The sequence below is a fragment of the Cyprinus carpio genome, chromosome A3 (genome assembly GCF_018340385.1).
Source record: "Cyprinus carpio isolate SPL01 chromosome A3, ASM1834038v1, whole genome shotgun sequence".
NCBI classification, from domain to species: Eukaryota; Metazoa; Chordata; class Actinopteri; order Cypriniformes; family Cyprinidae; genus Cyprinus; species Cyprinus carpio.
The window spans coordinates 11,544,272-11,556,243 of record NC_056574.1 but is presented as its reverse complement, the minus strand read 5'-3'; the positions used below and the strand labels follow the sequence as shown (position 1 = coordinate 11,556,243).

Genomic DNA, 11,972 nt, shown 5'->3' with positions numbered 1-11,972 from the left:
CTGAACGGCCAAGGCTTACGGACAGCTGCTGGCAAGGCCAGCCGCTGCCACTGCACCGCCATGGCCCAATCCTGCAGGTCTTACACGAAGGCCAAGGCGTTTAAAAGCCAGACGGCCACTTCGTTTCGGACCAGGGTTCTGACCAGGTGGTCATGCAGGAAGACTGCGCACATGCTGAAGGGACCTTGCCCTAACGGGGGTGAACGAAAGTCACAGTGCGCGTCCTCTTGGTCAGATGATCGTCTTACGCTAGTGGTCCAGGAATAGCCACCATTGGCCCCCTTACCATGGCATGATCTAGAGGGAGTACCGACAAGAGCACACTCGCTCTTTGGACTCTCCGATCTCCCAGCTCTGGCCCTCTTCGGCGATTGGCGGGTGGAGAAGCTTCATGACCAACACGTTCGTCCTTCACAGCTGCGCAGACAGCAGGACGGAGGCGATCAAGCACATCCTGCCACCTTCACGCGCGGCCCGCCTGACTGCCATTCACCCTCAGCCGCCGGCCGCAGCCCACCCCCGCTCCCTCTGCTCTATCGGAGAAGGGCGCCCTCCCCTGCTGGCTTAGCTAATTAGCCAAAACCCACTTTCGGCTTCAGCCATTCCCCTCTACGGACCGGATAACGTGCGCATTAAGTCTTTCAGGATCATTTCTCCCTCGTTGGTGAACCCTGTTTTGAAGTTCCTCCCACACCCCGGCAGTCAGGCATGGCGGAGCACACAGACGCCAGGTCCAGCACTCACTGTGCCGGCACCTTGTCGGCACACTCCTCAGCGTTAAAGACCTCAGCGAAAGACTGAAAAAAACTGTGTGTATGTGAAAAAAGCTGCACGTGAAAAACAGTGAAGTGAATGTATGATGACTGCACGCGCTCTCCTTATATACCCCGCTGCTGCGGGGCCGGCAGGCAAATCTCAAGCAACGCCAACATTCATTGGGGCTTGTTTCTGTGTAACAAGGGTCGAAGGCAAGATTCTTCCTCTCTAGCGAGATCCCCGTAACTGCATTCGTCTAGTCACTGACACGATAAAGTAACTGTCAATGCCTTTCGTTCATTCCCCTGGACCTTCAGAAATTTTACAAGGTGGTGCTAAGTCCCGATTGCCATGATTAAGGCCCGACGAGATAACACACTTCTGGGGGAAATCACTATATCAGATGTAAATTTTCGCTGGTTTCTGATGCGGACTGTGCACCCCTTTGTTCTGTGGAGGTGATTATGGGGCATGTTTTAGGCCCCTCAAAATGGCGATTCACTTGGAGACAGGATATTTTAAAGAAGAAAGAGAAGGAGAAGGAGAAGAGAAGAAGAAGCAATTCCAAGAGGTTCCTCGTACCGTTGTGCTTGGGCACTAAATTCAAATAGAAAGTTATTTTAAATAATAAAAATATTTTAAAAATGTACTGTTTTTGCTGTACTTTGGATCAAATAAATGCAGGCTTGGTGAGTAAAAAAAATCTTAAAAGAAAAAAAATCTTACACTTCAAAAACTTCCGACTGGTAGCGTATATGTATTTAAAATATATTTAATACACCAATTTAATATTGAAATTATGAAAAAGTTGTTTGAATCAATGATTCAAGGATTCATAAACCTACTGGATGAATCAGCGTTTTTGAAGATTCTCTTGAATAAATGATTCATTCAATTATACATTTTTTAAAAAAACATTGCAATCGAAACAAACCAATATACACAAACTACATGTAAAAGTCACATTCAAATGCTCAATATTTGCTCTATTTTGGTCACACTACCAGAGACATCAATGTTTATATCTGAATTATAAACTTTCATCCCAGTATTTCTGTGATAATAATTCTGTGACTGTACGACAGAAACAATACTGTGTAGTTAAAAAGACTGTTTGTGAAGCTGTTTCTTAACCAAACATGGTAATTGCTCTCAGTGTGTCAGCGGGAGTGCGAACGCAGATTTGACTGATCCAGTAAAAGTTTGTCAATGGTTTAATAGACAGGAGAATCATTGTCATTTAGAAATGAGATTGTGTGGTTGTCTGAATCGAGATCTTTTAACGATGCAAGCTCTAGTCCCCAGTCACATGCCGTATCAAGCATTTCATGAGTACCACTGCTTTACAGTACCTACAGAAAACTTTGGTATCGTCCCCAGTCACATGCCGTATCAAGCCTTTCATGAGAGTACCACTGCTTTACGGTACCTACAGAAAACTTTAATATCGTCCCCAGTCACATGCCGTATCAAGCCTTTCACGAGTACCACTGCTTTACAGTACCTACAGAAAACTTTGGTATCATCCCCAGTCACATGCCATATCAAGCTTTTCATGAGAGTATCACTGCTTTACAGTAACTACCGAAAACTTTGGTATTGTCCCCAGTTACATGTCATATCAAGCTTTTCATGAGAGTACCACTGCTTTACGGTACCTACAGAAAACTTTGGTATCGTCCCCAGTCACATACTGTATCCAGCCATTAATGCCATCTTCACGTTCCTACTCTTTGTATTTTTTTTTCCATATTTTGACCATTTACCAGCTCCAAGAGGTGTGGTATTATTCACAGGTGACTACCGTCTGAGTGAAATCAGAATGGATGCAGCGGATTAAATGCAGAGCTTCATTTCAACTTCGGAAATTAATAAATTTTTAGCTACAAATATAAAAGTCTCATAATAAACATTTCAAAACATTCCTAACAATTTTTTAATCATTGTAAAATGCATACGTAGATGACAATTTTTTATTATTATTTTCTAGCAACAATCCTTGCAAGACCAGCCACTCTGTTACCATGGAAATAAAAACGACTGCGCACAGGGCGAGAAAACTGTGGACTTGGCAACCCTGAGTAGGCCTATCCACTTAACACACTGCACTTCTATCCCTCACAGCCTCGCTTTCATTCCTGTCAAAAATTACATATGTTGCTACCCTGAGGTCTACTGAATAATGTTACATGCCCTGAAATGTTCGACTTGCATATATTTTAAATAATTTTCCTAAACTTAGCGAATATGCAATGCTGGTCAAGAGTGATCAAAATGTCTATTAACTTTTTTGCCACCTGCTGAAAAAACAAACTCCAGTTTGGCTGCATAGGATCACTCTGAAATATGAAGCATAACAAGTGCTTGAAGTGAAAAGTCAGGTGCTCATGTTAATACAATTTCGAAAATGGTCAAGAGTGTCCAAGAGCTTTCTTTGTTTGTTACAATATGCAAAGTAGAAAAGTGAATAAAGTAAAGAATATGGTGGTGAATTAATAATATTTCTTCAGTGAATTTATTTCTTACTGGATGTAATATATTATATTTAATATAAATTTGTATGTTGAATTGTGTTGTAAATTTTTACTTGCTATATTAAAAACTGGTACAATTGCAACCCTAAATGCCCAGCATTGCAATTTTGCAACATTTTTACACCCCAATGCAAAACATATGTAAAACGAATTCATTTTTAGAACTATTTATGTTATATCAATAGCTTCTTCGAAACATTTCTAGCATGACATTTTCAAATCAGTGCTTGGGTGTCTGAGGGTTAAATCAACAATTAAAATGTAATTTCAGGTACCTCAGCTGTGAGATGTAGGGCAGACACTGAAGGAAACTCATCATTTCACTCTCTTCCTCTGAACATTCAAATAGCTCTACTGGTTTATTTTCTGTTCGGAGTTTCAGTACTTCCAGGAGGACGGAGCTCTTTCTCTGTGAGAAATCTATGATCCAGACATCAGGTGCTGACTGGAAAACTTTCTGTAATGCTGGAAGGAAAATCCAGCCTGTTTGAGTCTCATAGTCCTTCACATGTGAGCAAAGATCAAGCAAAAAATCACTCTGTTTAATTCTGTATGTCCTTTCATAAGGAAAAGAGCTGTAGGTGCAGACTGATGATAACAGTTTCAGCATCTGCTCTCCTGTCTGTCTCTCAATCTCTGCTGCTTTAATGAAGAGTTTCAGAACAAACTGTGCTGCAGAAATGCCATTCCAAAGGTAAAACCTGTTACCCAAATTAAAAATATGTATCAACAGACATATCACAGATCTGTGACAATGATGAAAACTCTATTTGTGTGTTTGTATGAGGTACCTCAGCTGTGAGATGTAGGGCAGACACTGAAGTAAACTCATCACTTCACTCTCTTCCTCTGAACATCCTCTCAGTTCTACTGGTTTCTTCTGTTTGGAGTTTCAGTACTTCCAGGAGGACGGAGCTCTTTCTCTGTGAGAGATCTATGATCCAGACATCAGGTGCTGACTGGAAAACTGACTGTAATGCTGGAAGGAGACTCCTGCCTGTTTGAGTCTCATAGTCCTTCACATGTGAGTAAAAAATCAGCAGGAAATCACTCCAGTCAGTACTGAAAGTCCATCTGTAAGGGAAAAAGCTGTAAATAAAGCCAGATGTTAACAGTTTCAGCATTTGCTCTCCTGTCTGTGTCTCAATCTCTGCTGCTTTAATGAAGAGTTCCAGAAGAAGCCTTTTTTGAACCCTTTCACTCAGATGAGAGATTCTGTAACAAAATGGAAATGAGAAATGTGAATAAATAGAGATATCACAGAACATATTATAGCTATTATGTGACTAAATAATGCTAATTAAATTGTATTTGTTTCTGTTTTCAGCTCACATTGCTGTAGACACTTGAGACAGAGCATCAAATTAGTTATGAAATGTCAATAATGAATTTATCTCTGATAACTGTACAAAAATTTAATATTGGAATCAGATACAATATAGATAAACACTCATCGCTAGCCTTGTTCTTACAAGATAATGTTTAGGATTCATGAGACCCAGCATAACAAAATTGCAACACCTGAATAAGGTTATTAAATAACAGGCTGCTAAACTGTTGCCTATAGCTGCCTTATCAGGCAGTGACTTTCCAGGCAGCATTTGTGCACGAATGCACCTCATGAAACGGATTTCAGACAGGCTTCTGAGGAAGCGTAACGGTTTAATGACCTACAACAAAACAGAATGAGCTTTGGTGATAAATAAGCAAATATTTAATTACAATAATACGGACTTCTCGCTAGAAATAACAAAAAAATGCAAAAAGTTGGTCAGAAACATACATTTACACACACACTAACCACCGAACAACCTTCAGATGCCATCTTTATTTTTTTTTATCTCAACCATCATGGAATGGAACACACAGGGTTGTGGGGGTATCAAAGGCAACAAAGGATACATCTATGCTACCTTCAAAAATCGATCAGATTACGGCATCTCAGGAGACTGGAAGTGAAGCTTCCTACCTTGGAATACATTCTCCAAAGGAAGCATTTTTGAGCTTTCTGATGCAGCTGCTAAATGAGCTGGCATAAACCATCAACATAAGATAGTGCAAATCAATATATTGACTCATTTAGAAACGGAGTGACTTTCAGGCATGTCCAAAAGTGAGTTTTGATTGAGTAACTTGTAAATCTGTGCTGGCTCGACCTGCAAACTATTTCAGGCTGGTTTGGTGAATTGCTTCATCCAGCTCACTAAAAAGAACCAGTTCAAAAGAATCTGTTCGCAAACCGGACATTAGTCTGGACCATTTGCTTGAGGCTATGGATTATAAGTAAAAATTTTGTAAATAATGTTCAGTTTCTTGATATATATATGAATATCAGTGCTTGGGTCTCTGAGGGTTAAATCAACAAACAAAAGCATGTAAGTTAAGGTACCTCAGCTGTGAGATGTAGGGCAGACACTGAAGGAAACTCATCATTTCACTCTCTTCCTCTGAACATCCTCTCAGCTCTACTGGTTTCTTCTCGTTTTTTCGGTTGTTTTGGAGTTTCAGTACTTCCAGGAGGACGGAGCTCTTTCTCTGTGAGAGATCTATGATCCAGACATCAGGTGTTGACTGGAAAACTGACTGTAATGCTGGAAGGAAACTCCTGCCTGTTTGAGTCTCATAGTTCTTCACATGTGAGCAAAGATCCAGAAGTGCATTGAGTGGTTCATGGTTGTAATTGTATCTCTGATCAAAAAAGCTGCAACAGCACTGAGATGCTTTATGGAAGAATTCTAGAAAGAATGTGGTTTGCTCCAGTGGTTCTTTACAAATATTTAACCTGCAACACATAAATCTAAAATTATGCCTTGATGATCTACTTTAGAGGTTCAGTACTATGTCTACCATACAATGTTCATTTCCAGGGATATGTGACCTTGGACCACAAAACCAGTCTTAAGTCGCTTGGGTATATTTTAAGCAATAGCCAAAAAAACATTATATGGGTCAAAATTATCGATTTTTGTTTTATGCCAAAAATCATTAGGATATTAAGTTAAGATCATGTTCCATGAAGATATTTTGTAAATTTCCTACCGTAAATAAAAACTTAATTTTTGATTAATAACATGCATTGCTAATGATTCATTTGGACAACTTCAAAGGTGATTTTCTCATATTTAGATTTTTTTGCACCCTCAGATTCCAGATTTTCAAATAGTTATATCTCAAACAAATATTCATACTATTTTTAATTTGTCTTTTTAGCAATCATGTCAGGCCTTCAGCAGAGTAAAAATATCTAAAAACACACATATAAAAATAAAAAAAAACACACACACAAAAAAAAAAAAAAACCCATCACCACTAACACCATAATTTGTTAACAACCTAACAACAATTTACATTCCCACATCAGCTATGGTACAGTCTTCCAGATTCAGATAAACCTCTTTATCTCTGGATTGAGCGATCACATAAGACAAAGCACAACACTGATGAGGATCAAGATCCTCTTCTGGTTCAAGCTGATGGTCCATCTTCTCCAGGAACATTAAGCAGGCTTTAGGAGACTGGAGCTCATACAAGCACTGACTCACAAAGAGAAGATCAAACTCTTCACTGTCTTCACTCTCTTCACTCTGAGGCTGGAGAAAAGTGTATAAAAGCTTCTCAATGAACCAATCAGATGTTTTCTTTATCTGATCCTCTGGGAATAGACACTTGAGGAGTCTGATGTTGTGTTCACTCAGAAGTCCACATAAGAAAGGAAGAACATGTCTCATGTGTTTATGCTCCTCAGTCTGACAGAGCTGTAGGACTTTCTCAATTTCATCTGGATGTCCAAGAAGCCACAAAGCTGAAAAGAATTCCTGCATTGTGTTGTGGAGAAACGCACAGTATGTCATTGCAGATGTTGGTGAGTCTCTTATTGTTATCATTTTCAAAAAAGCACGAGAAATGTCTGTCTCATCACAGCTAATAACATTTAGGGTTTTCTGCATAGTTGCATTGAATGCGTTTTCCATCAAGTAATAAACCTGATCTTTGATTTCTTTCAGGTATTTATCTATTTGCTGAATTTGTTTCTTCACGGCAGCACGGAAAATGTGGATGTACATCTCTGTGACTGTGTGTGGATGGTCGCATACTGTGCCATTTTTAAATTGCATTAAGTCTACAATCATGGATGCATACAATGGAACATGACTAAGACTGAACAGCTCTTGATTCTTCAAAACAACTTCTAGAAGAACAGGATCATGACCCAACATAGTATGGTAGTAAGTGTTGATAGACTCTTTACTAAACCCTTGGACATACACTTTCTGTGTTGGCCATTTGCGGAAAAGTGGTTCATATTCCACCTCTGATCTGCATGTTATCACAATCTTGGCATCGGGCAGGAGCTCGTGGTTCATGATCTTCCACAAAATGGAATGTTTTCCAAAATCCGTCACTCCATCCAATATAAGAACAACATTCTCAGAGTTTTCCTCAATATCTTTAAAAACATCCATTCTGTCATTTTCCATGGGTTTTAAATACACATCAAACAAAATAGACTGCAAACTGGCAATATTAGAACTGTGGGCCAAAACACTTTCATCAAAGTAAAACATGTAGTCTATTTCTCTGCCATCTTTCTCTGACCACAGGCGCAACATTTCCTGGACAACTGTAGTCTTTCCTACTCCAGGTTTGCCAATGATGAGGATATTCTTATCCTGCCATTTCAGGAGATCCACAGGTGATAATGCTTGTTCCTCATTAGGAATGTAAGCTCTCAGCTTCTTGGGTCGCAGCTTTTTGCATTTTTTGTTTTTTGATTTTATTTTGCATTGAGGAGTTTTCGCCACAGAGTTTCTCTCTAAAACAAGAGGTATAAAACTGAAGTTTACATGTACATTGTCATCCAGATATTTACAGCTATGTTCCTTTTGGTCCTTCAGGATACTTTTTGCTTTCATCTTGAGCTGTGTCTGGTAGCTTTTACAGGGCTTTGCACCTATAATAGCAACAAAAGCATTAAAAATTGTATTGGAAATGTGTTAATTTCACCAAAATGTTCTTTCATTTTTCTACTCACCAAATAAATAGCTGTCCTCTGTATCTTCCACTCTGAAGGAAAAACAGCTGATCCAATAGTGTAAACCAGGATCTAATGTCCTCTTCTTGGTGACATCCAGAATCCTGAGTAATTCATAACTGGCCATTTCACCTTTATTAATGACCCAATCCAATATACATCTGGCTTTATCAAACTCTGTCCTCTCAGCTTTGAGGGCATCAACCTCATGATCATTGAAAACATTCTTCTGATAAAGATTCTCAATGATCAGAGGAAAGTTTTTCATATGAGTCACCAGGTTTTTCCTGGCGTTTTTGAGGTACTCGGTAGCAGATTGCTGTGCACACGCCATGCTGCAGGTATTTCAAACCTGAGGTACAAGACACAGGTTTAAGCATATTATGCAACGATATTAAATTTTAACTATATTAACTATTTCACATTTATTGTTTTTACACTATTTCACATTTATTGTTTTTACACTATTTCACATTTATTGTTTTTACACTATTTCCGGTAAATAAAAGGGTTAACAATCAGCCTAAATCCATCATGGTAAACAGAATAAACATTCTGAGCATAAATAAAGCTGCACAGTGTGAATGCATATACTGTATACTTAGGGATCAGGGGGTCATAGGCTCTGTGCCAAAAGGTGCCCTATAAGGGCACTTGTGATTCTTCTCCAAGTTCACACTTTAGTGATGTAATTCAGCTTTAACTGTGGAGTAGTAGTCTGTTTGTGGAAATGCAGATAGCGAGGGTTTACATAGTGGCCACAAAGAAGGGCACTTGTGAGAAAGCTTCTGAAACCTGAAGTGACAAATGGGTCACACTCTCTCTAAAAATGCTGGGTTGTTTCAACCCAGCTCTGGGTCAAATATGGACTAACCCAACTTTTTGGGTTAAAAATTTTATTTAAAAATTTAACCCAACAGTTGGGTGAGTCCACATTTGACCCAAAGATGAGTTGAAACAACCCAGCATTTTTTTTTTTTTTCTTTTTTTTTTTTTTTTTAAGAGTGAACAGTCTTGTGGACTTCACAGGGACGTGTACATGACATTGCTGTAGTTTTGTAAATACAAAACTACAGCAACATACATCTGGAAAAAAAATATTTTCAAATGCGTCAAATTCTAAATTCAACCCATGTGAAGAGGTAAAACAACTGAGCTGCCTCGGGATGGTTAATAATAAATTATATCATTGATTTATGAATATGAATGGGTACAAGCTTCAAAGAAGAACATGAATGAACTATGTTAGCATACAGTCTGTGTACGACTTGCAACAATATTCTCTCCTCCTGCGTCATCTTAAACATGATAAGAAATGCTGAAAATACTGTTACATGTTTCCTACTACCAGTCCTAAATATATTTTAAAATTCTGTTAAGTATTTTTACTTAAAAATATGATATGCCATATAAAAATGTCAGTAATTATACCACCTTTCATGACCCTTAAGTAGCCTACACAGAACTTCAATTCGAGACAAACACTCCAGAAAGTAGGTGTTTTATCAAAAGAATCGACTCATATTAATAACTTATCTGTGAATCGTGTATTACTTTGGTTTACAGTGTTTTTATCTAATCAATCACATTAACTCGGATTTTCAAAACTCATATTCACAACTTGAGTAACCTAAACAATAGCCTATTTCTTTAAAAAATAAACTGCATCCGGGTTTTCTGTGAACAATCAAAAGCGAAACTAAGTTGAAACATGCGTCGCAATTACAGAGAACACGCGAAAAATGCCTTAATAGACTTAAAATGTTGAGATAAAGTGAAACATACTTGCAAATAAATGTAACTTACGTTAATGAATAAAACACACGATGTACAAGTAAGTGTAAGTTTTTTTGATTAGACCGGATTTAATACACATCTGATATGAAAAGAACAGATTAAATAACATTCAGACAGATACGTTCCGACTGAAATGTCAAACAAATCTAAACAATTTGGACTGGACAGAAATTTACCTGACATTCACTTCGACAGCACCCCCCGAGAGAGTCTGGCTGCAGACATGTGGCGAATGGAGCGCCACTCAAGAGCGGAAATACGTCACTTCCACTAGCGACGTGGCCGCCATGTTGGTCCGGGCAACACTTCCTGTAGAATTAGGTCACCTTCTTCTTCTACTAGTGTTTTATGGCGGTTTTGGCAAACCAGCGTAAAGGTGCATTACCACCTGCTGATCTGGAGTGTGGAGTGCGCATAGATTTGGAAGACAGACACAACCCAAAAAAAAACAAAAAAAACAAAAAAAAAAATTTCACAAACAATTAAATCAATGCCTAAATTCTACATAGTGTTCCTGTGTTTTTCAGGTATTTAAACAAAATTTCATGCACTGCTGATTGCCTTGAACCGTTTCCTAACAATGTATTTAAAGAAATATGATCAACTCCCAACCATCCTAATTCTTGAATTAATTGAAATCGCTCTCTTTCATATGCAGAACATTCAATAATAATATGCTTCACTGTTTCTAACTCTCCACATTTATCACACTTTCAAGATTCATGCTTACCTATCTTATACAGACCTTGATTCAATGCTGTATGTCCTATTCTCAGTCTTGAAAGAATGACATCTTTTTTTTCTATTTCCGTATCTTTTCCTCTCCTTTCCACACTCTCCTGATCTGGAATAGGTGTCTCTCCTTTAGACCCCACTATTCCATATGTCTCGCCATTTTTTATTTGCTTCTAATGTAATCAGTCTCTTGAATTCAGCTTTACTTAATGCTATCTTAATTTCTATTTGTGGATGATTTAATGCTTTCTTTGATAGCAAGTCTACTTCCTCATTTCCATCCACACAAATATGTGCAGGCACCCAGAGGAATGTAACCTCAATCAGTTAATTGTCTTATTCTATACAAACTGTTGTAACACTTTCTAATACTAAGTCTTGCCGAGCTTCAGATTTACCACTTAATAGACTTGAGAGCGCAGCCATTGAATCCGTACATATCACTGTTCTTGCTGGCTGAACTCTTCAATCCACTGTAGCGCTAGGATGATAGCTAACAATTCAGTAGTAAAAACTGACACATAGTCTGATAATCTTTTTGCCATTTTTATTTTAAAAGTAGGAATATATACTGCTGCTCTTCCAGACTCTGGCTCCCTTAGACCCATCTGTAAATACCCTGTAACACAGAATAATACTCTTGATTTATATATTGTTGTACCACTACTTCAGTTGGCAAGTTCATCTCCTGTTTTTTTATTACTTTGTAAATTTGTAAGTTTATTAGTTGCATAGGGAACAACCAAGGGGGACAATTCCGCTCTGGGAATAGCAACAGAAGGAGCAATATCATGGTCTTTCATCTTCAAACTATTCTACTCCTTCCTTCCTTACCTACCCAGCCAAAGCTTGTTATTTCTTTGTATACATATTCCCCAACAATCTTTCAGAAGTAGTCTAACTGGGTGTCCTTTCCAGATGTCCCTTGACACCACACCATGTACCCTTAACCCTCAACTGAAACCTATGCAGTTGTAGAGGCAATTCGTCCCATTTCAACTTGTAACGAAGCCACTGGTGAGAAGATCTAAATGCACCACAACAGATCCGCAAAGCTTGATTTTGAATTACTTCTATCTTATTAAGCAAAGTTTTGTTTGCAGAAATTTAAACTACAC

The 11,972-nt window shown here is 38.4% G+C and overlaps 1 protein-coding gene and 1 long non-coding RNA gene across 2 annotated transcripts; both read right to left on the bottom strand.

Annotated features, from left to right (window-relative positions):
* Window positions 1-3,252: 3,252 nt before the first annotated feature.
* On the bottom strand, window positions 3,253-5,776 carry LOC109071431. Its single transcript, XR_006154029.1, has 3 exons — window positions 5,680-5,776; window positions 4,082-4,505; window positions 3,253-3,991 (listed from the first exon to the last, which is right to left on the bottom strand). It is a non-coding gene; the product is annotated as an uncharacterized LOC109071431 (long non-coding RNA).
* Window positions 5,777-6,634: 858 nt separating this feature from the next.
* LOC109069072 (nucleotide-binding oligomerization domain-containing protein 2-like) lies at window positions 6,635-10,428 on the bottom strand. The gene is made up of 3 exons (XM_042732537.1): window positions 10,296-10,428; window positions 8,323-8,674; window positions 6,635-8,241 (listed from the first exon to the last, which is right to left on the bottom strand). The coding sequence occupies exons 2-3, from the start codon at window positions 8,654-8,656 to the stop codon at window positions 6,635-6,637; spliced, it is 1,941 nt and encodes a 646-aa protein (XP_042588471.1). The 5' UTR covers window positions 8,657-8,674; window positions 10,296-10,428.
* Between the last annotated feature and the right edge of the window lie 1,544 nt (window positions 10,429-11,972).